A 27,666-nucleotide genomic window follows, 5' to 3' on the forward strand; every position below is an offset into this window, starting at 1 on the left:
TAAGTCATGAATATCCTTAGATGAATTCTTAAAATGCTTTTCAAAAGTGTTAAAAATACAGGATAGTTGGATAAATGCAGAAACACTCAGAAGGAATGGGAATTTAGGTGAACTGTCTTAAGTCTCCAAACTGTAATCCTTTCATTCCCAAGATGGGCTTGTGTTTTGCTGCTTCTCTGACCCAACCTTGCCTGACATTTACATCTACTCATTCTCTATCACATTTTTGTTCTAACACTAATATTTATTCCATTTCCAGTACCTTAGTTCAAGCCCTCATTTGTAATCAGACTTCCTGTTATTCTTTTCTTCCCAATTCATTCTTTATTCAGGAGAGTTTGCTGAAAAGTTTGGTTAGATTGTATCACTTTCATTAGTTAAGTCCAAATTTTCTAATGCATTGTCATGTAATGCCTTTTATGATCTGGTCCCATTCCATCAGAGTTCTATTTTTAGAGGCACTTTTATTTCTCTACATTTTTCCTTTTGCTGATCTTTTAGCTTGAAATGCCTTTTTTCCTCTTCTCTGCCTCCAGCTTTGCGTTCAAAACCCAGCTCAAATTCCACCATCTTGAGACCTTTTACTCCATTCATCCAGAAAAAGTTAATTCTTTTTCTTATACCCCTACGGCACTTTGTTTTATCTTTGCTGTAGAGCTTTTAAAAATTTGTGTTTTCCCTACTAGATTGTAAGCTCCTAGAGGACAAATTCCAAAGTGTATTTATTAGTGGTTGAATTAATTTGAATATTTTTGTACACAGATTAATGCAAACCAGCTTTTGCATAAATGCCAGTTGTATCTCTAAATTTACTTGCTGTTTTGGTTTACGTATACTCTAGGATGGCGGAAGTAATTGTTTTGATTTATAAGGAGAAAATTTAAGAACCTCCCCCTTCTAGCTTATGCTTTACTGGAATGAGTCAAGGATGCTGGGAGTCACTTTTAGTGTGAATAGGATAAATTCAGGGACTTCCCTGGCAGTCCAGTGGTTAAGACTCTGCATTTCCAATGCAGGGGGCACGGGTTCCATCCCTGGTCTGGGAAGTAAGATCCCACATGCTGCCTGCCCGGCGCTGCCAAAAAAAAAAAAAAGAATAAATTCAGACTTAGTATTTATATTTGCACTCTGTTGTATGATCATAATAAATGATCTGTTTTTCTTGGTGAAAATTTTCTGAGTAGACTGTATGTCAAGCTATTATTTCCTGACTCTGAAAAATTAATAGCTATTTTTGAAAAACCAGCTGAAAATTAATGTTGCTTAATATTCATATTTACGGTCATTTAAATCTTTTCTCTTATTCTGTATGTTTTCTATGAATATCACTTAAGTTTTTGTTGTTATTTTTGTTTTTGTTTGGCTTTGTTTCATATGTAGATATCTGTAAATTTTAAAGTGGGTGTTGGAAGCAAAAGTATTAAGAAAAGTATTACTTATTCACAGTGATCTTGTTCCTTGAATTTCTGCACATGCAAATTATGGTAGAATCTAGTGTTCTTCATATATTTGGAAAATAAATGTAGGTGAGAAGATTAAAGTCTAGGTTAAAAACTGGAATTTGCATAAAATGGAAATGAAAAAGGTGGTGAGAGGAACTGAAAATGAAAGTAGTTAATGGGCTGCATGCCCATTTTCTGTTTCTTTTCCGTTTTTTGCATTTTCAGTTGCATAGGGATACTTTCACTGAGGTATTTTTATTGACACTTCAAACTTAATTTATCCACCATTAAATTAATTATTTCACTTCTATTGGAGTCATTTCTTTTTCTGATATTGCTCTGCATTATTTTTCACATATCTACAAAGAATAATAGAGGCTCATGGTAGAAATTTTGTTAGTACAGAAAAGTATGAGATTAAAAGTCCCTTTGAATCCAGCTACCTGAGATGATCACCCTCATGACATTTTGATGAACATTCTTCTAGACTTCTATGCGTATATGCATAAGGACATAAGATTTTACATAACATACTACAATGCTATTTTGTATCCTGTACTCCATAGTATAGTCTTTATATTGGCTCCTAGTATTCTGCTGTATGGATATACCATAACTTCTTTGGCCAAGTCCATTTTGCTAGATTCTTATTTTTTTTATTTTTTGTTTTTTTCTATGTTTATGCATCTGTCGCAGAATTTTTGTGTGCATTTTCCCATTATCTCCTCTAGATTGGATTTCCTAGGGATAAAATTGCTGGGGTCAAAAATGGTTTACAGGTTTATAATTCTGATACACTGTCATATTACCCTTTTAGAAGGCTTTTACCAATTTATATTTCCCAACAGTGTGAGAATGCCTGTTTCTTCAGTCCCACCATCACTTGGAGTTGTCAGATGTCTCGTTATTTTTTTTCATTTGTGTTTCTTTAATATCTAATAAGGCTGCCTTTCTTTTCATCTGTATGTTGGATGTTCTAATTTCTTGATTCATTATTTTGTTTGATGTTTTTCTAAGAGCTCTTTGTATTAGAGATATTAAGTGTTTTTTGTGGTATTAGTATTTTTGTGAGTCTTTTAACCTTGTTTATGTAACGTCTAGTTTTAAGAACTTTTTGATTTGTGTGTGTGTGTGCGCACGTGTTTTAAATGGCAGTAGTTTCTCCCAAGCATCCAGTGCCAAAACCTTAGTAATACTTATCTCCTTTCCCTCCTGAGTTCTACTGAATTGCTTGTTCTAATTTGTCCTTCTGTAATGGTCTTTGGTCTACTCTTTTTTTTTTTAATTAATTAATTAATTATTTTTGGCTGCGTTGGGTCTTCATTGCTGTGTGCAGGCTTTCTCTAGTTGCGGAGAGCAGGGGCTACTCTTCGTTGGGGTGTGTGGGCTTCTCGTTGCAGTGGCTTCTCTTATTGCAGAGCACGGGCTCTAGGCACATGGGCTTCAGTAGTTGTGGCATGTGGGCTCAGTAGTTGTGGCTCACAGGCTCTAGAGCACAGGTTCAGTAGTTGTGGCGCATGGGCTTAGTTGCTCCATGGCATGTGAATCTTCCTGGACCAGGGCTCGAACCTGTGTCCCCTACATTGACAGGTGGATTCTTAACCACTGTGCCACCAGGGAAGCCCTGGTCTACTCTCATTTAGTTCGAAACTCTGTAGCTTACATCCTTATTGTTGATTCTGATTGCATTTGGGCTTTTCCTCTTTGAGCCCTTCCTGTTTTGTGCATTCAAATTAATCTCAAAATACCACTTTGATTCTGTCATTTTTCTGTAAAATATGTTTACAGAGTGAAATTCTTGAACTGGGCATTTAAGATTCTCCACCATAGACTGACCCAAAATAACCTTATTTCTCACTGTATGTGTTGATGACAATACAAACTGGACTCCTTACCATTTTAAAAACATGGAGTTGTAAGCCCCCGGTACGTTAGTTTATGCCCTGCCCTCAATTGGCCAATCCTACTTGTCCATTTTGCAACCATAGTTCATGAGTCATCTACGAAGCCTTCATTAATCTCATCCCAAAGTGATTTCTCTTAATGCTTATTGCCCCAAGATCACTTTTATGAATACTTATTATATCCAGGTTTGGATTAATTAGAGTTCTCCAACCCCACCCGTGTATATTGGACAAGTTTCTTTCATTCATTTTAAAAACTAGTTTTATTGAGGTATAACTTTACCTAGAGTACAGTTCACCAGTGTTAAGCGTACAATTAAATGGGTTTGATGAATCACCACAATCATGATAACTGGAACATTTCTATTGCCCCCAAAAGTTCCCTGTGCCTCTTTGCAGTCCGTCCCCTACTCTTCCCTGTGGTCCTTGGCAACCACTAATTTACTTTCTGTCACATTAGTTTTACCTTTCTTGATGTCATATAAATGGAATTATATGGTATGTAATCTTTGTTGTCTGCCTTTCACTTAACCCGCTTTTGAGATTCACTGATGTTGTTGCATGTTCGAGTGGTTTGTTCCTTTTTATTGCTGAGTCATATTCCATTTATGAATATACTGCAATTTGCTTATCCCATTACCCAGTTGATAAACAATTGAGTTGTTTCCAGTTTTGAGCTGTTATGAACAAAGATGCTGTGAACATTTGAATATAGATCTTTTGTTTTTATTATTTGTGAGCAGATAAGGGGTGGGACTACGGTGTTGTATGGTTAAGTGAATGTTTGACTTTATAAGAAAATGCCAGCCTGTTTTCCAAAGTGGCTGTACCATTTTGCGTTCTAGTCAGCCGTGTATGAGCATTCCAGTTGCTTCACATTCTCACTGAGACTTCAGTTTTTGTCAGTCTTTGATTTTAGTTGTTCTAGTAGAGGTATAGTGGTATATCATTGTGGTTTTATTTGCAATTCCCTAATAACTAATAATGTTGAGCATCTTTCTGTATGCTTATTTGCTCTTCGTGTCTTTTGAGAAGTGTCTTAAAATGTTTTGTCCATATTCTTTATGAATTGGGTTGTTTGTCTCATTGAGTTCTGTACATATTTTGGATACAAACTCTGTATCAGATACATGTTTTGCAAAGGTGAGCCACTGGCTCACCTTTCCTTAACAGTAATTTCAAAAGCAGAAGTTTTAAATTTTCATGAAATCTCATTTGGCAATTTTTTCTTTTATGATTTGTGTTCTTTGTCATCGCCTGTGCCCTCAAACTTTGCCTAACTCATGTTCACAGGTTTTTTTCTCCTTGGGTTTTTTTTAAATTTTTTTTTTTTTTTTAATTGAAGTGTAGTTGATTTTCAGTGTTGTGTTTCTGGTGTACAGCGAAGTGATTCAGTAATTTATATATACTTTTTCATTATAGGTTATTATGAGATATTGAAAATAGTTCCCTGCACTTATACATCCTTAGTTTTGTAATATACATCTTTAATTTATCACAGTCTATCTTCATGTATAATATAACATTACAAGAGCATACCTCCATTTTCTTCTTGTCTTTTGTACTGTTCTTGTCATATGTTTTATTTCTACGTATGTATAACTTACGTATGTTACGTATAGACATGAAATTTAAAATGAGAAAAGTCATTTACCTACCTTTATATATACCTTTTCAAACATTTCTCTTTCCTTTGTGTAGATCCAGATTTTAATATAATATTTTTCTCTGGCCAGAGGGATGGCTTTGAACGTTTCTTTTAGTGCAGGTCTGCTGTTTTGTCTGTCTGAAAAAGCCTCCATCGTGAAATATATTTTTGCTAGGTATAGAATTCTGTATATATGTATTTTCCCCCTGGGTACTCTGACTTATTTCACTTCTGGCTTGCGTAGTTTGACGAGAGTTTCCGTAATAATTTGTTTTTGCTTCAGCCACTGGATTTTTTTAAAAATTTATTTATTTTTATTTATTTATTATTTTTGGCTGTTTTGGGTCTTTGTCGCTGCGCGTGGGCTTTCTCTAGTTGTGGCGAGCGGGGGCTACTCTTTGTTGTGGTGCGCGGGCTCTAGAGCACATGGGCTTCAGTAGATGTGGCGCGTGGGGTCTGTAGTTGTGGCTCGTGGGCTCTAGAGTGCGGCTCAGTAGTTGTGGCGCACGGGCTTCATTGCTCCGCGGCATGTGGGATCTTCCCGGACCAGGGCTCGAACCCGTGTCCCCTGAATTAGCAGGCAGATTCTTAACCACTGCGCCACCGGGGAAGCCCCAGCCACTGGATTTTAAGTTCCATAAGTTTCTTTTTTAATCTTAGTGTCTCTTAAGCACCTGCCACCTGTTGTATCTATAGGTGATAGATACGTGACAAATAATATTAAATTGATTTGGATAATAAAATATACAGCACCTCAGAATTTAAAAAATTTCACAGGGATTGCATTGAATCCGGAGATTAATTTGAGAGTATTCCTATCTTAATAATGTTGCCATCTAATACATGAAAATGGAATGTCTTTCCATTTATTTAGATTTTCCTTAATCTTTTCAATTTTTAAAAAATGTTTCAGGGTACAATCCTTGAACTACTTTTGTTAATAAATTCCTAGGTATTTTTTTTTAAGGCTGTTATAATGGGAATTGTTTTTGTAATTTAATTTTGATTGTCCATGGCTAGTGTATAGAACTACAATAAATTTTGCTATTAACAGGGTCTAATATTGGCTTGTGAATAAATTCATGATGACTAGAGTTAGACTAATCAAAAGTATGTGCCTTCATGCAAATCAAGTATTAAGCCCTTCCTGTGCTATTCTCACCATCTTTCCTTTTTCTCTCTTCAAAAACACGTCTCAAGACATGATTCAGTGAAACATGAAGACAGGGTTATGCTCAGTGGATTAGAACTTGTTTGCCTGAGCAAATCTGCAGAAAGTCAGCCATCTGTCATTTTTTTTTTTTTTAACTTTCAGTGTTGCATTAGGAACATAAAGGAAAGGAAATACACCTTCAGAATAAACATGAAACATTTCAGTGTTATGTTATTTACTTTTTCTAGTTTTTAAAATAACTGTACAATTTACTTTTATTTTAAATAGTACAATCAGTGGTCTTTAGTGTATTCACAGAGTTGTGCAACCATTGCCACTAATTTTAGAACATTTTAATCAAACCTGAAAGAAACTCGGTGGTAGTTACTCTGCATTCCCACCTCCCCAAGTCTCTGACAACCGCCAATCTACTTTCTTGTTTCTATGGTCTTGCCTTTTCTGGACATTTCATATAAATGGAATCATACAGTTTATGGTCTTCTGTGACTGGCTTTTTTCATTAAACTTAATGTTTCTAAGGTTCATATATGTTGTAGCATGTATCAGTACTTCATTCCATTTTTAGCAAAGTAGTGTTCCATTATATGGATATACCATATTTTACCATCAGTTGATGGATACTTGGGTTGTTTACACTTTGGTCTGTTATGAATAATGCTCCTTTGAACAACTTGTGTACAGTTTTTGCATGGAGATATGTTTTTATTTCTCTTGAGTATATACCTAAGAGTGGAATTTCTGAGTCATATGGTAAGCTTATGTTTAACATTTTAAGAAACTGCCAAAATATTTTTCAGAGTGGCAGCATCAATTTTTATATTCCAACCAGCAGTATGTTAGAGTTCCAGTTTTTCCACATCCTTGACAGTAGTTGTTTTTTTTAATCATAGACATCTTTATGTTTAAAGTGCTATCTTATTGTGCTTTTGATTTCATTTCCCTAATGACTAATAATGTTGAGCATTTTTTTCATGTGTTTATTGGCCATTTGTATATCTTTTGGGGGGAAATGTTTATTCAGATCCTTTACCTATTTTAAAAGCTGGTTGCCTTCTTATTGTTGAATCTTAAGAGTTCTTTATATATTCTGGATCCAAGTCCCTTAATATGACTTGCAACATTTCTCCTTCCCCTAGAGAGACAAACTCTTGTGTTTGGGAGAGTCAACTTTAATTTAGTACAATGAAATGGAGTCTTCCGCAAGTAACTTGTTGGCAACCGCTTGGGCTATTGTAGCAGGGTAACTTTGGACAAGTCACTTAGCTTTTGAGACATTGTTTATGGACCCAAAAGAAGAAGAAGAAAAAAGAATTCCTAGGGCAGCGGTCAACAGAACAACCAAAAGACTACTGTGTGGTTGGCAGATCTTGTGCCTTGGGTTGGCTGGGTAGAGATACAGTATAAAGGAAAAAGCAAAGACTTAAAAATAATACAGATGTGAATTTAGGCGCTAACTCTGGTGCTTTTGTAGCAGAGCAATATCAAGCAATTTATTTACTTATCCTTTTTGAGCCCTAGTCTTTCTACTTGTAAAATGGAATGAGTAATTCCTACCTAATAACGAGAACTGGAAACAACCTAAGTACTCTGAATAGGGGGGCAGATAAATAAATTATGGCACAGATACTTGATTTGCAAATATTTTCTCCTGTTGTATCACTTTGTTGATGTCTATTAAGCACAAAAGTTTTAAATTTTTTTTTTATATATATATATGTATTTTTTGGCTGTGTTGGGTCTTCGTTTCTGCGCGAGGGCTCTCTCTAGTTGCGGCAAGCGGGGGCCACTTTTCATCGCGGTGCGCGGGCCTCTCACTGTCGCGGCCTCTCTTGTTGCGGAGCACAAGCTCCAGACGCGCAGGCTCAGTAGTTGTGGCTCACGGGCCTAGTTGCTCCGCGGCATGTGGGATCTTCCCAGACCAGGGCTCGAACCCGTGTCCCCTGCATTGGCAGGCGGACTCCTAACCACTGTGCCACCAGGGAAGCCCGAAAGTTTTAAATTTTGATGAAGTCTAGTTAATTTTTCTTTTTGTTGCTTGTGCTTTGGTATCATACCTAAGAAGACTTTACCTAATTAAAAGTCACAAAGATTTGTTCCTATATTTTCTCCTAAGAGTTTTATAGTTTTAGTTCTTACATCTTGATCTTCGATCTATTTTCCGTTAATTTTGTGGACTCTCAGTGCTATTCCATTGATTTGCATGTCCATCCTTGTGCCAGTACGACACAGTCTTGATTATTCTAACTTCGCAGTAATTTTTGAAATCAGGAAGTCTGAATCTTCCAAATTTTCTCTTTTAGATTGCTTTGACTTTGTGTTGTCTTTTTTATTGTGGGGGCAGGGGAGGGTGGTGGGGATATCCTTTGCATTTCCACAAAAATTTTAGGATCAGCTTGCCAATTTGTGCAAAAAAGGCAGTTAAGGATTTTCATAGGGATTGCATTGAATCTGGAGATCAGTTGGGAGTATTACCATCTTAATAATGTTAAGTCATCTAATACCTGAACATGGAATGTCTTTCTGTTTATTTAGATTTTCCTTAGTATTTTCAATGGTGTTTTTAAGTACTTTCAATGGTGTTTTTTGTTTTAGGTACAATCCTTGCACTTCTTTTGTTAAATTTATTCTTAGGTATTCTTTTTAAGACTATTGCAATGGGAATTATTATTGTAAGTTAAATTTTTGGGGGTAAATTAAAAAAAATTGTATTGAAGTAAAGTTGATTTACAATGTTGTGTTAATTTCTGCTGTACAGCAGAGTTACTTAGCTATAGATATATATGTTCTTTTTTATATTTTGCATTATGGTTTATCATAGGATATTGAATTAGTAGTTCCCTGTGCTATACAGTAGGACCTTGTTTTGTAAGTAAATTTTGATTGTCCATTGCTACTGTGTAGAACTACAGTAGTGTTGTTGTTTTTTTTAATAAATTTATTTATTTTATTTATTTATTTTTGGCTGCGTTGGGTCTTGGTTGCTGTGCGTGGGCTTTCTCTAGTTGCGGCGAGCGGGGGCTACTCTTCATTGCGGTGCGAGGGCTTCTCATTGCGGTGGCTTCTCTTGTTGTGGAGCACGGGTTCTAGGTGCACGGGCTTCAGTAGTTGTGGCACGTGGGCTCAATAGTTGTGGCTCGCGGGCTCTAGAGCGCAGGCTCATTAGTTGTGGCGCATGGGCTTAGTTGCTCCGCGGCACGTGGGATCTTCCCGGACCAGGGCTCAAACCCGTGTCCCCTGCATTGGCAGGCGGATTCTTAACCACTGCGCCACCAGGGAGGTCCTACAGTAGTGTTTTGTGTGTTTTTTTTGGGCTGCTCTGCGCGTCTTGCAGGATCTTAGTTCCCCGACCAGGGATTGAACCCCGGGCCCTGGCAGTGAAAGTGCCGAGTCCGAACCACTGGATTTTTCTATATTGATCATGTATCCTGCCATCTTGCTGACTTAATAATTCTAATAGTCTTTTAGTGGATTCCTTAGGATATTCTATACACAAGATATGTTATCTGCAAATAGAGAATGCTTTATTTCTTTATTTTCCCGTGGTCTAGTTCTTTTTCTTGCCTAATTATAACAGCTAGAATTTCAAGTTCAGTGTTGATTAGAAGAGGTGAAATTGGACTGCCTTGCCTTGTTCCTGATCAGGTATGGAAAACATTTAGTCTTTCTCCACAAAATGATTTTAGCTGTGAATTTTTCATAAATGCCTTTGTTTTATTTTTTTGATTAAAGTTGTTTCCCTCAGAGTCTAATTTTTGGTGTCAAAAAAATTCCAGATGCTTTGGTTGTCCTTTATACACAAGCCTGTGTAATTATCCACTATTGTCCTGTGGTGTCCTTTATACACAAGCCTGTGTAATTATCCACTCTTGTCCTATGGGCTAGGAAAAGAGGAAGTCTCCTATTTTGTAGTATGTGCACAGTGATTGGCCACATCAGTTTCCTCATAGACTATGCCGGAAAAAACATATGAAAAATGTTTCATTATGGAAAATATATGCATTAATGTTGATAGTGTTTCTTTTATCTAGTTAGTGTTACTTAAGCATGCATGATTTTCTAAATATAATTCTTTGAAGTTAAGCAGTTGGTGTATTGGCGTAAATAAATTGATACAACTTCTTTCATTTTTATTAAAGAAAGTGACAGTGTAAAAAACATTGTAAAATACCATACATTCTGGTTTGTAGTAATTTCTGGTAGTGTTCATCTTTAAAGTTTTCTGTTGGTGTTTATCCTTAAATTTTTCTGCATTTTTCAGTTTTATACAATGGAATTGTGTGACTTTTTTTAACCTATACTCTTTTTATATTTAAAACATATGAAGTGCTTGAAAACTGTACAGAGGCGTAGCAAGATGTGAAAGCTACCCTTTATGCCCTTTTCATTCCCATTTCCTTCCAAATATATAACCGTGTAAATAGATTGGTGTACATCCTTTTTCTGCATATATACTTACATACAAACATATATACACATAAACATTAAGAATGTTATTATGCCATAAGTGTTGTTTTTTACTTTTTTTTTTTTTAACAGTATGATTTGAAGATCTTTCCAAACGGCTACATAGAATTCCATAATGAAATCTGTCAAGCTTTATGTAACCATCAACTGTTGGGCACTAAGCTGTGTTTTCATTTTTTTTTTTATATTACAAACAGTCTTTTAAAGGATATCTGAGTGATAACTTTTGACACATTTGGAAATGTTTTCGTAGGATATGTTCTTATAAGTGAAATTGCAGATCAAAAGCATTTGATAGGTACTACCGAATTGCCTTTTTTAAAAAGGCTTAGTTAGCAATTTTATATTCCCTCTGATAATTTATATGAGTGACCGTTTCTCTAAATTCTGGTGAATACTTGATATTTTCAGAATTTTTCTTTTTGCCATTCTGATGATTGTAAATTTATTACCAACATTTTATTTTGCCTTTTCTGGTTACCAGAGAGGAGACAACACTTAAATTTCTTAAATGGCCATTTGTATTTCTTCTGTGACTGAATTATTTTTTTAATCAAGAAGACCCTCCAGTTATTAAAAAGAAGGAGCAAATATAGTTTTATATTAGAAAAATTAGTTTTGCTTATTAAGTCCCTGTGGGATAATGGATGTAAAATGTTTGGTTGTTAATAAAAATAAAAAATTTATCTCAATGTTTATATGAAGAAGCTAGTTAATGTAATTCTGTCTCCTAAACCTTCTTAGTTTTTTTTTTTTTTTTTTTTTTTTGGCTGCATTGGGTCTTCGTTGCTGTGCGCGGGCTTCTCATTGCGGTGGCTTCTCTTGTTGTGGAGCACGGGCTCTAGGCACGCGGGCTTCAGTAGTTGTGGCACGCGGGCTCAGTAGTTGTGGCTTGCGGGCTCTAGAGTGCAGGCTCAGTAGTTGTGGCTCACGGGCTTAGTTGCTCCGCAGCATGTGGGATCTTCCTGGACCAGGGCTCGAACCCGTGTCCCCTGCATTGGCGGGCAGATTCTTAACAACTGCGCCACTAGGGAAGCCCTAAACCTTCTTAGTTTAAGTAGAATTTTATCAGTGGACCTATGCCTATTAGTTAACTAGTTGGATATCAGTTACCCAAAGCTCTGCTGGTATTTGCAGACATTCAGAGAAGTAGATAACTTGTTCTTTACTTTTATTAATCACTTCAGTAAATATCTTTTAACCTCTTATTATATGCCAGACATAGTTTTAGACACTGGGGTTATAGTGGTAAATAAGACATTGGTGGAGAAGAGGGGTGTATATGTGCTAATTTATCTTTCTGATTTATCAACCTCACTATGAAGTTGATAATTAAATGGAGACCTAAATGACAAGCGTCAGCTGTGTGATGATCTAAGCATCCCAGGAAGATAAAAAACAATGTTTTAAGGTATCAAATCAAGAAAAAGTGTGATTTTCATTTTCTTTTTTCTCATTTTTTAAAAAATTGAAGTATAATTTATTTACAATGCTGTGTTAGTTTCAGGTGTACAACAAAGTGATTCTGTTACACATCTCTGTCTCTATATACCTGTTCTCATTCAGATTCTTTTCCATTATAGCTTATTATAAGATTGAATATAGTTCCCTGTGCTATACAGTACGTCCTTATTGTTTATCTATTTTATATACAGTAGCGTGTATCTGTTAACCCCAAACTCCCAATTTATCCCTCCCCTCCCTTTCCCCTTTGGTAGTTTGTTTTCAGTGTCTATGAGTCTGTTTCTGTTTTGTAAATAAGTTCATTTGTATCATTTTTTTTTAGATCGTGTATAAGTGATATCATATGTTTGTCTTTCTCTTTCTGACTTAACCTCACTTAGTATGATCAGCTCTAGGTCCATCCATGCTGCTGCAAATGGCCTTATTTCATTCTTTTTTATGGCTGAGTAATATTCTATTGTATATACCTCATCTTTATCAATTCATCTGTTGATGGACATTTAGGTTGCAAAGCATGACCTTTTGAAGATGCAGAAAAGAGGCTTGTGTGGCTGGAGCCTAGTGAGTGAAGGAGGGTATAATAAAGATGAGAGGCAATTTGGGTTTTGTGGATCACAAAAAAGATTTTTATTTTATTCTAAATACATTGAGAAGCCATTGGAGAGTTTTAGGCGAAGGTGTGGCATAATCCAATTTATGTTTTTAAAAGACAAAGACATAAAATACAAGGCAGTATGTAACAAGTGTTATATGATTTCAGCAAATGAGAAGGTTACAGAGGAGATGGGACTTTAGCTTGACCCATAAAGACAGATAAGATTTACATAAATGGAGGGAAAGGGTGTAGTATGGTGTGGTAGCAATAAATAATGCCTGGCTTTGAACTGGAAGACTTGCTCTTGAGTACTGACTCTACCTTTTCATAGCTCCTGGCCTCTAAGTACATTTCTTGACCCTCTTTATCTTAGTTCTTCCATCTGCTTTCTCTATGCCTTGGTTGATATAAAGAGCAAGTCAAATGAAAAATGCCTATAAAAGTATTTTGTAAACTGTGGGGTTCAGTGTGGTATACTTGTTTATTTAATAAAAGACTACCATCTGTGTGTTATTACGTTAAGGGCTGTGGAGTGATAACAAAAATGAATTAGGTCTGGTGTTGCTCCTTAAAGAGGATATAGTCTAGTAGATAATGTGGTAATATCTGAAGTGCAATGTTACGAATGATAAAGATCTTAAGAAGGATGCAGATAAGGTGCTATAGGGATTCAAAGAAAGGAGAGCTTGCTTTTTTCTTGGAGCTGGTGGTACAGCTTTATGAAGAAGGAAGGACTCTTGAACTAGGCCTTGAAAGGTGGATAGGACTTCAATAGAAGATGGAGGAGAAGAGGATAACTTCAGAGGGTCAATCTATGGGAGTAAAGGTGTGGAGCATTAGGCAAATTCAGAACTTGATAAGGAAAGGTAGGTTAGGACCAGACAGATTATGCAGCACGTTAATACTAGGCTAAGGAAGGTGAATTCTATTCAGTAGGAATACTACCAGCAAATATTTATTGAGCATCTGCCAGTGCCAGGTCTGTGCTAGTCAGGGCTATGAGAATTCAGTGATCTCAGTTTAGTTGGGGAAGACAGATTATTATTTTAATGAAATGTGAATGAAGTGTTGTAGGATCGTAGTTCAAGGAACATCTGCAGCTGCCTGGCATAATAAGGGGAGGCTTTATAGAGGTGTGGTAGACATTTGTGCTTTGCTATGAAGTATCCCTTTGCTTGGCAGATAAAATAGGGAAAGAGAGGAACATGAGAGAAACATTCTAGACCTGGCATTTTATGTGCTTTGGGATGGCTGGACAAGGTTTTGTGTGCAGTGCAAGGCTGTGAAGAATTTTGATAGAGGGTAACTGAAAGATTCAGGTGGCAGTAAATTGGAAAAGGTAGACTCGAGGTGGGGAAACTGGTAAGGAGACTATTACACTGGGCAAAGTAAGAGATGGGGTAGGACCTCATGTGAAATAGTAGCTAAGGGGATAAAGAGCCTCGAAAATTGGAGACATGCTTGAGATGTAGAATTGGCAGGACTTGGAGATCAGTTGGATATGGGAGAAGGGAGGAAAGGGATCAGGTGGAATATAGAATGACTTCTGGATTTCTGCTACTTCAGTGGATACCATTGCCTGAGGATAGGGTATATTTAAGGAGAAAGGGGGTGGATTTGGAGAGGAAGCCTAATAGCTTCAGCTGTATTGTGTTGAAGGTGCATTTAGGATAATTGGGAGGGGTGGAGGATGACTTAGGGGGGTAATCAATGTTTAGGTGACAATTTAAGCCATACATACGTATAAATTAAGTAATTTTGGGGATCGTGGGAGAATGGGTATAGTGAAGAAGAGGAACCTTAAGGAGCACTGGGAAACGGCCATAGAAGGAAAAAAACGGTAGTGGAAGTGCTTAGAAAGTGTTTTTTAAGGGTATAGTCAACATTGTCATCATAGATATTGATATTTTTCTTTCTTTTTCCCTTTATTTTTCCTCCAGAGGTAGGTCATTGGTCACCTCAATAATTATAGTGAGGACATATAAGCCAGATTAGAGTGGTTTGAGGAGTATGTGGGGTGGATGAGAATTTGGCTGTAATTGGAAGGAGAAATAAAGATACAATATCAAGGTACCATTTATTGCTTGTTTTTTTTTTTTTGTCTGTTTTTAAAGATTTTAGAGTCTTGAGTTATTTATTTCCTGAGGGGAAATAGTGAATAGACAGCAAAAGGTTGAAGTCACAAGTAATGGAGTAGCCATAGAGAAGCCTAGCATAGTGCGTCTCAGACTATAATGGGGATTTTGTTGAAATGCAGATTCTGAATCAGAAGGTCTGGGTGGGGGCCTGAGATACAGCATTTCTCATAAACTCCCGGATGAAGCTGATGCTGCTTTGGTTTGTGGGCCAAACTCTGAAGTAAGGATCTAGAGAATATGGGATTGAAAGTATTATTACAGGTGTTAGCCTTAGATAGAAAGAGGAACACCTCTGCTCTGAGATCAGGTGGAATATAAAGTGAATGGAGATACGGATTAAGTTTGCAAGCAGGAAACATGCCCGATAACCTTTGTTTTTTTCTGTGAAAAAGAAGTAAAGTGATTTTAAGAAAAGACTTTGGGAATGTTGTGAGCTTGAAGAAGGTGTGAAGGTTTGGAATAGTTACTAAAAAGAGAAGGAAAGTAAGTGAATTTGAGACATGCAATAATCACTGAAAAGTGAGGATTAGTTTGGTTATGGTGTCTGTAGAAATAATTGGGGCAAGGAGAGATTTGATTTAAAGAGATCAGTTATTTTTAAGATGATAAGGTAACCTAGAGGAGAGGTAATGAGGTCTGAAATAGAACAGTGGCCTTGAGAATAGAAGAGGAAGATGTGAATAATGGCCCCCTCAGAGATGTCCATGTGAACCTGTGATATGTTACTTTACTTGGCAAAAGGGACCTTTGTAGATTAAAATAGGGATCTGGAGATGGAGAGATTATCCTGGATTGTAGGTCCTATGTAAACACAAGGGTCTTTGTAAAAGGAAGCAGGAAAGTCAGGGTCAGAAAAGGCCATGTGATGATAGAAGCAGAGAGAGAGAGGAAATGTGATGATGGAAGGACCATGAACCAAAGTCAGATGATGTGGGACCATGAACCAAGGAACGGACAGTCTTTAGAAGCTGGAAAAGGCAAGGGAACAGATTTTCCCGAGACTGTAGAAGGAACAAAGCCCTGGTGACATGTTGATCTTAGCCCAGTGAGACTGATTTTGGACTTCTGACTTCCAGAACTGTAAGATAATACATTTGTGTTGTTTAAGCCACTAAATCTGTGGATAATTTTTTACAGCAGGAATAGGAAACATGCAGGGAATTATGGATGTAAGGGAACGTAGAGTTAGAATCAATAAAATGAGACAGTTGATGGCATGTGGTATGGGCAGCAGAAAACTGGGAAGATTTCTAAGCTAGGTAAATGGGTAGAGGAGAGTGGTGAAATTAAAAATACAGAATGGCAGGGAGCAGATTTTAGAGGAAGGTGTTCACTTGGCATGTAAGTCTGGTTTAGATACAGATTAGTTTTGAAGCAAGGGGGTAAATTTAAGAGGCTGCCATAGTACTGTTAAATTTAATAGAGCTGTTATAATACTAATGCATGGCAAATTTTATAGGAATATTTAGAGTTTTGACTGAGAGAGTGACTAAAGGGATGATTTTGAGAGACCGGTTTTTGAAAAATAATACGTTATATTTATATAGTGCTTGTTTTCACTTTGGGAATCATTCCCCCTCCCCCCAGTTTGTTGAGATGTAATTGACAAATAAAATTGTAATATATTTCAGGTATCAACAGTGATGACTTGATATATGTATACATTGTGAGAGGCTTCCCATAATCAAGTTAACACATTCATCACCTCACATATTTACCTCTTTTTTTGGGGGGGGGTAAGAATACTTAAGTTCAACTCTCTTAGCAAATTAATTCTAATTATACAACACTGTGTTATTAGCTATAGTCACCATGTTATATACATTAGGTTCTTAGGCCTTATTCATCTCTTTTTTTTTTTAATATTTATTTATTTGGTTGCACTGGGTCTAAGTTGTGGCAGGCGGGCTCCTCAGTTGCCGCTCCAGGACTCCTTAGTTGCGGCTTGCCAGCTCCTTAGTTGCGGCACATGGGGTCCTTAGTTGTGGCATTCAAACTCTTAGTTGCAGCATGCATGTGGGGATCTAGTTTGCTGACCAGGGTTTGAAGCCGGGCCCCCTGCATTGGGAGCGCAGAGTCTTACCCACTGTGCCACCAGGGAAGTCCTGACCTTATTCATCTTAAAACTGAAATTTGTACCTTTTTACCAACCTGTCCCCATTTCCCCCAGCCTCTAGCCCCTGGCAATCACCCTTCTCTTCTCTCTTCGAGTTTGACTTTTTTTTTTTTTTTAAGATTCCACATATAAGTGATACCATGCAGTATTTGTCTTTCCTGGCTTATTTCACATAGCATAACACTCTCCAGGTTCATCTGTGTTGTCACAAATGGCAGGATTTCCTTTTTTTAAGGCTGCATAATATTAAACACATGCCCACATTTTCTTTATCCATTCATCTGTTCATAAACACTTAGATTGTTTCCATATCTTGGCTCTTACGAATAGTACTGCAGTGAACGTGGTGGGGGTACAGGCATATCTTGTTTTATTGTGCTTCTCGGACACTGTGTTTTTTACAAACTGAAGGTTTGTGGCAACCCTGCATTGAACAAGTCTATTGGTGCCATTTTCCCAGCAGCATTAGTTTTAAAAATTAAGGTATGTACATTGTTTTTTTAGGCATAATGCTATTGCACACTTAATAGACTATAGTATGGTGTAAACAGCTTTTCATGTGCTGGGAAACCAAAAAGTTTGTGTGACTTGCTTTATTGCAAATTTGCTTTATTGTGGTGGTATGCCTGTACAGATATTTCTTTGAGGTAGTGATTTCATATCCTTCGGATATACACCCAGAAGTGGATTGCCAATAGTTCTATTTTTGACTTCTAGATTCGCTTCCATATGGTTTTCTATGGTGGCTGTGTCAATTTACATTCCGAACAACAGTGGACCAGGGTTCCCTTTTCTCTACATTCTCACCAGCATTTGTTATCTCTTGCCTTTTGATAATAAACATTCAAGCAGGTGTGTGGAGGTATCTCATTGTGGTTTTGAATTGCATTTCTCTGATGATTAGTGATATTGAGCACCTTTTCAAGTACCTGTTAGCCATTTGGATGTGTTGCAAAGTCTCTTCAGGTCCTTTGCCCACTTTTTTTTTAAACAAATGTTTTTTAAAATTAACTAATTAATTAATTTTTGGCTGTGCCGCATGGCATGTGGGATCTTAGTTCTCTGATCAGGAATTGAACCCGCACCCCCTGCATTGGAAGTGCAGAGTCTCAACCACTGGACCACCAGGGAAGTCCCCTTTGCCCGCTTTTTAATTGGTTTATTTGGTTTTTTGTTCTCTGAGTTGTATGAGTTCCTTGTATATTTTGAGATTTATTTATTTATTTATTTATTTTTGGCTGTGTCGGGTCTTAGTTGCGGCATGCGGGATCTTTGTTGCATCGCGTGGGCTTCTTACTAGTTGTGGCGTGTGGGTTTTCTCTTCTCGTTGTGGCACACAGGCTACAGGGCACGTGGGCTCTGTAGTTGTGGCGCGCGGGTTCCAGAGCGCGTAGGCTCTGTAGTTTGCGACACACAGGCTCTCTAGTTGAGGTGCGCGAGCTTAGTTGCCCCGCTTCATGTGGGATCCCAGTTTCCTGGCCAGGGATTGAACCCATGTCCCCTGCATTGTAAGGTGGATTCTTTACCACTGGACCACCAGGGAAATCCCCCTTGTATATTTTGGATATAAACTCCTTATCAAAAATATTTTCTCCCATTCTATAGGTTGATTTTTTGTTTTGTTGGTGGTTTCCTTTGCTGTGCATAAGTTTTTTAGTTTGATGTAGTCCCACTTGTTTATTTTTGCTTTTGATAAACCTTTGCCAAGATCAGTATCAAGGAGTTTACCCCCTTCTTTTTCTTCTAGGAGTTTTATGGTTTCAAATCTTATGTTCAAGTCTTTAATCCATTTTGAGTTGATTTTTTGTATATGGTATAAAATAGGGGCCCAGTTTTATTTTTTTGCGTATGGCTATCCAGCTTTTCCAATGCCATTTATTGAAGAGATCATCCTTTCCTCGTTGTATATTCTTGACTCCTTTGTAGAAAATTAACTGGCCATATGTGCATGGGTTTATTTCTGGACTCTGCATTTTGTTCCATTGATCCATGTCTCATACTGTTTTGATTACTGTAACTTTGTAATATAGTTTGAAATCAGAAAGTTGATGCCTCTAGCTCTGTTCTTCCTTTTCAGGATTGCTCTTGCTGTTCAGGGTCTTTTGTGGTTCCATATGAATTTTAGGGTTTTTTCCTATTTTTGTGAAAAATGCCATTGGAATTTTGATAGGGATTCCATTGAATTTGTAGATTACTTTGGGTAATATGGACATTTTAATAATTCTTCCAATCCATGAGCATGGAATATCTTTCCATATATTTCTTTTTCAATTTCTTTCATCTCCTTGGTTAAAGTTATTCCGAAGTACTTTATTCTTTTTGATACTAATATAAATGGGATTGTTTTCTTACTTTGTCTTTCCAATAGTTTGTCATTAGTGTATAGAAACACAACTGATTTTTAATACTGATTTTGTATCTTGTAACTTTACGGAAATTGTTTATTCTAACAGGTGTTTGGTGGAGTCTTTAAAGGGTTTTCTGTCTGTAAGATCATGTCATCTGCAAACAAAGAACATTTTCCTTTCTGATTTTGATGCCTTTTATTTCTTTTTCTTGCCTAATTGCTCTGGCTGGGACTTCCAATACTGTGTTGGATAAAAGTGGTAAGAGTGGGCATCATTATCTTATTCCTGATCTTAGAGAAAAGTTTTAAGTTTTTCACGGTTGAGTATAATGTTAGCTGTGGACTTGTCATATATAGCGTTTATTGTGTTGAGGTGTGTTCCTTCTGTGCCCAATCTGTTTAGTTTTTATTTTTATTTATTTTATTTTATTAAAAAATTTTTTTATTGGAGTATAGTTGATTTACAATGTTGTGTTAGTTTCTGCTGTACAGCAAAATGAATCAGTTATACATACACATATATCTACTGTTTTTTAGATTCTTTTCCCATATAGGTCATTACAGAGTGTTGAATAGAGTTCCCTGTGCTATACAGTAGGTCCTTATTAGTTACCTGTTTTATATATATTAGTGTGTTTATGTCAATCCCAATCTCCCAATTTATCCCTCCCCCCCTTTCCCCTCTAGTAACCGTATGTTTCGTTTTTATAGTGAAAGGATGTTGAATTTTATCAAATGCTTTTTCTGTATCTGTTGAGATACTCATATGATTTTTATCCTTCATTTTATTAATATGGTATATCACATTTATTGTTTTGCGTATGTTGAACCATCCTTGCATGGGAAGCACTTTCATACCTTTATGGGGGGCTTGGCAACAAGTTTTTGAATGGACATAGCTATTATTAGCATGTGAAATAAGCAGGGTAGAAAAATACGGCTAAAAAATATTGTGAATAGTGACTACCATAGGAGACATCACATGTATTGAACGTTTCCACCATCCCAGAAAGTTCTGTTGGATACTGCTGTTACATATTATTTTATATAATGAGGGATTGAATATTATTATAGTAAAAATTTTAAGAATCAGTGTTTGCTAATTAGGCACAATTGCAGAAGACCTGGACTCTTGGAGAGATTGTGTGATACAGTCAAGTGAACAGTACACCATGCTCTCTCTCTAAGGAACACTAACCTAATTAACAGTGAGCACTAACCAGTTGGGTTTTAGATACTGAATTTTTTATCCTGGTTCTGCTTTTTTTTTTTTTTATAAATTTATTTTATTTTATTATTTATATTTGGCTGCATTGGGTTTTCATTGCTGTGCGCAGGCTTTCTCCAGTTGCGGCGAGCGGGGGCTACTCTTCGTTGCGGTGCGCAGGCTTCTCATTGTGGTGGCTTCTCTTGTTGCGGAGCACGGGCTCTAGGTGCGCCAGCTTCAGTCGTTGTGGCACGCCAGCTCGGTAGTTGTGGTGCACGGGCTTAGTTGCTCTGTGGCATGTGGGATCTTCCTGGACCAGGGCTCGAATCCATGTCCCCTGCATTGGCAGGCGGATTCTTAACCACTGTGCCACCGGGGAAGCCCGCTGGTTCTGCCTTGAGTTGTATGAATTTGGGAAAGCTTCTAAAAAGATTCTGTAACTTCTTTTTTTTTTAATTAAAAAAATTATTTATTTATTTATTTATGGCTGTGTTGGGTCTTTGTTGCTGTGCACGGGCTTTCTCTAGTTGCGGCGAGTGGGAGCTACTCTTCATTGTGGTGCACGGGCTTCTCATTGCAGTGGCTTCTCTTGTTGCAGAACACGGGCTCTAGGCGTGCAGGCTTCAGTAGTTGTGGCATGCGGCTGCAGTAGTTGTGGCTCACGGGCTCTAGAGTGCAGGCTCAGTAGTTGTGGCGCATGGGCTTAGTTGCTCCGCAGCATGTGGGATCTTCTCGGGCCAGGGCTTGAACCTGTGTCCCCTGCATTGGCAGGCAGATTCTTAACCACTGCGCCACCAGGGAAGCCCCGCGATTCTGTAACATCTTAAAAACATTAAAAACAAACAAGAAACAGCTAATATATGGTCACTGTAAATTTTACAGTACAGAAATATTAGAAAAAACATTTTTAAAAAGAAGAAAAATCTTACCTATAAAACAAGGATGTGCTATCTACTATCCATTTAAGTTCTTTTTATAAGACATGACATAATTCATTATGTAGTCTTAGAGATCCACTTCTCTCTTACTCTCATAACTTTGTATGGCTAAAGTGTTAGATCATTAGTAAAATTAACCTAAACTTGAGTTTTGTGTTTTTATTTAATTTTAGCTTCCCAAAATATGTTTGTTATAAATAGTAAATATGTAATTGAAATTGATGAGCAAATATGCAATTCCTGAGAGAATACAAGTTTACTTGGGCAGGAAATTTGACAAGTTAAGGAACTTTTGAAGAGAAATAGAAAAATTGAAGAAGAATGGAGTGTGTGTCTAGAAGAATTTCAATTGGTTTAGGGATGAAATACCATAAAAATGTCATTTCTGAAATATGTTTTTTATAGGTCAAAAATTTTTGTCTTTACTGATAACTTCCTTATCTAGATTCTGTGCAGAAGAGAATAAGAATTTAATAGGCCAGAGGAGTTAATTGTGTTGGGATTTTATATTTGTATCTGTTTTCTTAAGTAAAGTTTACTGATTATAAATTTCCTAGTTAAATATAATTTCTGTGTCTGTATGAAGCTGATGACCAGAATCTTGCTAGTGTGGGAAAGTTAATTTAAGAAAAGTTCTGTGCTGTTACCTCTGATGAGACGACAGTCTCTTTGCTTTCTCCTGCTGTGTACCTTTCTACTCCTCATTATTATCTGATCAGGGGATAGAAACTTGACATAGCAGACTTATTTTGAGGTCCAAGATTCTGAAGGCAAAGGAAATTAAAAGTGTGGCCAAGTGTTTCATATTATGACACTTTTTGTTCCTATATTAAAGTTATCCAAGATATTTTATAACCAACTTATTACTTTATATTTAGCTAAACATTTCCTCTCATTTCCATGAATAATTGTAAGCTCATTGATGATTTTAATGATTGATGTATATGGATATTTAATGTTAAGCAAGTGTTAGATTAAAATGTTTACTAAACCAGTGTTCCTGTTAACCTAAAATAATGTTACATAAATACTTTATGTAAAGTATGAGGTTTGAAACACTAGCTCAGTGCTGAACACTAATTGGCCCTACGTACATTTTGAAATGTTTCTGAAAGAATGAGGGAGAAGTTGAATTTGTATTTGAGTTTATCCTAAATCTAACCGTCATTTGTCTTCATACTAGAATTGTAAAATGTATTGGATAATATATATGTATATATTACATAATATATTAATGCCAAATATAAAAAAAATTTTTAGTTCTTCCTTTTCTCTTCCCACTTTAATTATGGGTGCTTAGGAATTTCTTTGCTTCATTTACCAAATCCCCATACAAAATTTCAATAAGAACTGTCTCCATGGTAGTGTGTTAATGTGTTGAATGTGACTCTGCCTACTTTAGAATCAAAAGATCTGGGTTTAAGACCTGGCATACAGTTAGATTCTCGAAGGAAACAGAATCCAACTCAGATGGTTTAAGAAACTTTAATGGAGGACTACAGAGATAGGGGTGGATTGAGAAAACTGACAAGGGATGTTTTCGTTAGTTACAGAGGGAAGCTCGAAGGGGCAAGGAAAATAATAGTGTTATTAGAGCCTGGTGAGAGCTGTGGAGAAGGCGGTGCCTGACAGGAGCCATGGTGGTAGTGGGACAGAGCTTCTGCCTCAAAATGTGACCAATAGGAAGGAGGGAGCTGGAAAGAAATAATCCAGCTTTTCTCTGCCTCCTGATCTGCCAGTGATGGGTAGCACTGGAACCCAGAAGATGCATCTGTTGAGGTCAGCCTCCTTCGGGCACAGGGTAGGGCAGAAGAGTATTGGAGGGATGGGGTAGTGGCAGGAAGATAATAACCAGTACAACTACTAACGAGATTGGGATTCGACTTCAAGTAATATTTTAGATTCAAGTTTTATCTGCAAACTGCAGATACTTTACTGGGGTTGATGTGAGCATTAAGTGAGTCATATCAAATATGTCAAAGTACTCTAATAGTGCCTTGGTCTTATATTTTTTAATAGTTTTGATAAGGTGTGGATTTGAAAAGCTTAGCTTCATTTCTCTTGGTGCTGTGCTGCATTTGTTTCATAGAAACTTTGGTTGCCACCATACTTTTGAATATACGTTAATTTTTGTGTTCTCCAGTGATTTTTGAGAAGTTAAATGAACAGTCATTGTTAAATAGTTCCCATGATTTAGACTTTTTCTACTTACTGCCTAATGACAGGTTTCATTTTTTTCACTCTTGGTGTAGACAGAGCACTCCTTACTCCTGAACTTATGCAAGGGGGCTTTTGAGTTGTAGAAATGGTCTCCCTGGTAAAAGATTGGTCAGACTTCACCCTGCTACTTCTACTACCATTGGTGTATCCTTGTTGACTGCTTCTATTTTCTTGAGACAGCAGTAATGCCTTGTCATAGTTTTTCCTCCTGATTCTTACAGTATTTCTTTTCATAGAGATCTACTTTCATCCAGCCTCATCTTTGAGCATTTGTAGGCCAGACTGAGATCAAGCATTGAGTCTATTTTCAGGAAAAGTATAACCACCAGATAATATTCTACTTAAAAGCACTTTCTGCTTTTTAAAAATTCTCTCACAAAAACTATATTATGATTTTGAAATTAAGTAATTTCTATTTCATTTCACAGGCTCAAGTTAGGAGTTTTTGTACACTTCAAACTGAACTTTTCTGAATTACTGACTAAATCTTAATTATTTTCCACCAGACGGTCTGCCAAATCCCGAAGCAGAAGCCCATATTCATCTAGGCATTCAAGATCTCGTAGCAGGCACAGATTGTCTAGATCCAGAAGTCGTCATTCTAGCATTTCTCCTAGCACACTAACTCTGAAGAGTAGCTTGGCAGCTGAATTGAACAAGAATAAAAAAGCACGAGCTGCAGAGGCAGCACGAGCTGCAGAGGCAGCGAAAGCTGCAGAAGCAGCTAAGGCTGCTGAGGCCGCTGCCAAAGCTGCCAAAGCTTCAAACACTTCTACACCTACCAAGGGGAACACGGAAACTGGTGCCAGTGCATCACAAACCAACCACGTGAAGGATGTGAAGAAACTTAAAATTGAGCATGCACCTTCTCCCTCAAGCGGTGGAACTTTAAAAAATGACAAGGCAAAAACAAAGCCACCTCTTCAGGTAACAAAGGTGGATAATAATTTGATTGTAGATAAAGCCACCAAGAAAGCAGTTGTAGTTGGAAAGGAGGGTAAATCTGCTGTTACAAAGGAGGAACCAGTATCTCTTAAAGAGAAAACCAAACCACTTACACCAAGCATAGGAGCCAAGGAGAAGGAGCAACATGTGGCTTTAGTGACCTCTACCTTACCGCCCTTACCTTTGCCTCCCATGCTGCCTGAAGACAAAGATGCTGATAGGTAAGTGCAAAAAATTTTGTCAGTGACTGTTTAAAGAAAAAAAATCTAAGTTTGCAATGAGAAATTATTTGACCCCCACCAAAAAAATTTTATAATGACTGTTAGTAAGTGAATTAATTTTCTTTATTGTGTACAACTTAAAATGAAGCACATGGCTTGTAAGATGACAAAATTATAGCTTATGCTAAGAATTCCAGGTAAAAATTGCCATTGTCATGGGATACAGTGTATGTTTCAGCTTGAGTTTGAGAATTAGAAATGTCGGTATTTCCTTTGGCTGAGTATTCCTTGGTGATACTACCAGAGACAGGACATTTTATGAGAGTCTGTCCTGGTTGATAATAGCATGTATCTTGGTTATTCTAAGTGTTTTCATTGGCCTTATAAATTTATTACTTTAGGTGGCTTTACGAATACATCACTTTTTAGTGTTTTATTGACTTAATTTTTTGCAATTAGAGATTAATTACATATTACGGAAATGTGTTTATGCTTTTATGCTTTATGCTTTCCTTTAAATTGTTTACACGTTTCTGCTGTGAATATTGGGGGTGTGGCTTGTACTTTATTTTGAAACATTTTTAAGAGGATGAAGGTAAGAGTAAATGTAAATGCAGTTCTAAGAATGTTTCTCAAATGTATGCTAGGATAGAAGCTTTATGCTGTTGTGTGATATTTACCAGTTGACTTAACCTTTTTCATTTTTATTTTTATGAAGAAATTACAGCTGTTCCCCTCCCCTTCCGCTTCTTGTTAAAAAGCAACTATATGGGCAGTTTTCCTAGCTGACATCTGAGAATTTGAAAACAAGTGGATAGAAATTCCATGTGGGCAGGTCTTTCAAGTGCTCACTTTGGCTAGCATGATGACAATTTTATAATTTAAAACGAACAGAAAATAAAGTATTGAATATAATTTTTGTGTTTCATGCCCTCTGAGGCATCTTTTTTCTACAGTCAAAAATGTTGCTGAGGGACCCCATCCAATTTGATCAGGTGTTATCCAGTTATACTATTCTAATTGTGGTATTTGCAGGTTTGACTGTTCTCTAGGAACACCAAAGGGTCATAACCGTAGTGATTTGTAATTTTGATGAGTCCTGGAATGGGCTGTCCAGGACAGAGAGGCATGAATGCAGAATTGAGTCACTTTATTAGTGAGAATAAGCCAGTTGCTGAGAATCTAGTGATTCTGGACCAGTGAGACTGGTTGTTCGCTACTTTATTTTTCATATGTGCTTCAGGGATAAATTTTTAGTGGTGATGTTTTTAAGAACTCAGGATGTGCCCAGGTGACTGCTTATTAAGGAGGATAATCTTTGTGCATCTGTTTTTAACAAGATGGTGGCACATTTCATACTTGGCCATTAAAAAAATTTTTTTGACCCACCTTCTTTTCTGTCTTTTCTCTTCTATTGTGTCTTTGCTCTTTTTGCTTGGAAAGTGTTTGTATGTTTCAAGCATACTGAAGTTTTTAAGACTCCTGAGTACTACTACTGACATGTGCGGCCAAAGATTGATTCAGCATCACTTATAGCCACTTTTTTTTTAAAATTTTATTATATGTATATTTTTAACATCTTTATTGGAGTATAATTGCTTTACAATGGTGTGTCAGTTTCTGCTTTGTAACAAAGTGAATCAGCGATACATACACACATATCCCCATATCTCCTCCCTCTTGCGTCTCCTTCCCATCCTCCCTATCCCACCCCTCTAGGTGGTCACAAAGCACCGAGCTGATCTCCCTGTGCTATGCGGCTGCTTCCCACTAGCTATCTATTTTACATTTGGTAGTGTATATATGTCCATGCCACTCTCTCACTTTGTCCCAGCTTACCCTTCCCCCTCCCCGTGTCCTCAAGTCCATTCTCTACGTCTGTGTCTCTATTCCTGTCCTGCCCCTAGGTTCCTCAGAACCATTTTTTTTTTTTTTGGATTCCATATATATGTGTTCGCATATGGTATTTGTTTTTCTCTTTCTGACTTACTTCACTCTGTATGACAGACTCTTGGTCCATCCACCTCACTACAAATAACTCAATTTCGTTTCTTTTTATGGCCGAGTAATATTCCATTGTATATATGTGCCACATCTTCTTTATCCATTCCTCTGTCGATGGACACTTAGGTTGCTTCCATGTCCTGGCTGTTGTAAATAGAGCTGCAGTGAACATTGAGCCACTCTTCTTTTTGATGCTTCAAATTTGATTGTCTGAAATTTGGCCAGTGGGAACTCCTTTATGCCAACTCCTTTGTCCTTTTGATATGACTCGTTTTATTTTTGAGTGCTTCCTTGCTTCCTAGCCAAACAGTATCTTTTAGGCTCACTTTGAACTTTGCTTCTCTCCCAGCCCTGGAATCCATTACTCGCCGAAAATCATAAGATAGACTGTTAACTATATGTTTACATGTAATAAATGATTTTTTTAAAAATTAGGATCATACCATGCATAATATTCCTTCACTTCTTTTTTTTAAATTTAATGTGTTGGAGATCTTTCCAGGTTGGGAGAGATAGGTTCAGTATTCCTATACATGGAAGTGGATGCATCACTGTCTTATTAACTATTCTGTTGATTAATGGATACTTAGATTTATAATTGTTTGCTATTAAATTCACCTTTTACATTAATATTTTATGTACATGTGAGCAGTTTTTATAGGATAGTTGTGAGGTCAAAGTATCCACATTTAAAAATTTGACAGAAACTGCCAAATTATATCTTAGTAAGATTGTGTACCAATTTATGCACCCAAGTGTATGAAATTGCTTCAACTATCACTAAATATTGCCAATTTTGAAATGTTGAAAATCTTTAAAATATGTGATTAATTTTGCAT

General features: G+C 36.9%; 1 protein-coding gene across 4 annotated transcripts in view; it reads left to right on the top strand.

Annotated features, from left to right (window-relative positions):
• CDK13 (cyclin dependent kinase 13) overlaps positions 1-27,666 on the top strand; it is a 112,054-nt gene that overhangs the window by 5,372 nt on the left and 79,016 nt on the right. For all 4 annotated transcript variants that reach the window (XM_059934208.1, XM_059934210.1, XM_059934209.1 and 1 more), the window contains exon 2: positions 24,164-24,823. In XM_059934208.1, the coding sequence (XP_059790191.1) occupies positions 24,164-24,823 (660 nt within the window). The remainder of the gene's footprint in view (positions 1-24,163; positions 24,824-27,666) is intronic.

Source organism: Balaenoptera ricei, chromosome 9 (assembly GCF_028023285.1).
Source record: "Balaenoptera ricei isolate mBalRic1 chromosome 9, mBalRic1.hap2, whole genome shotgun sequence".
Taxonomy (NCBI): Eukaryota; Metazoa; Chordata; class Mammalia; order Artiodactyla; family Balaenopteridae; genus Balaenoptera; species Balaenoptera ricei.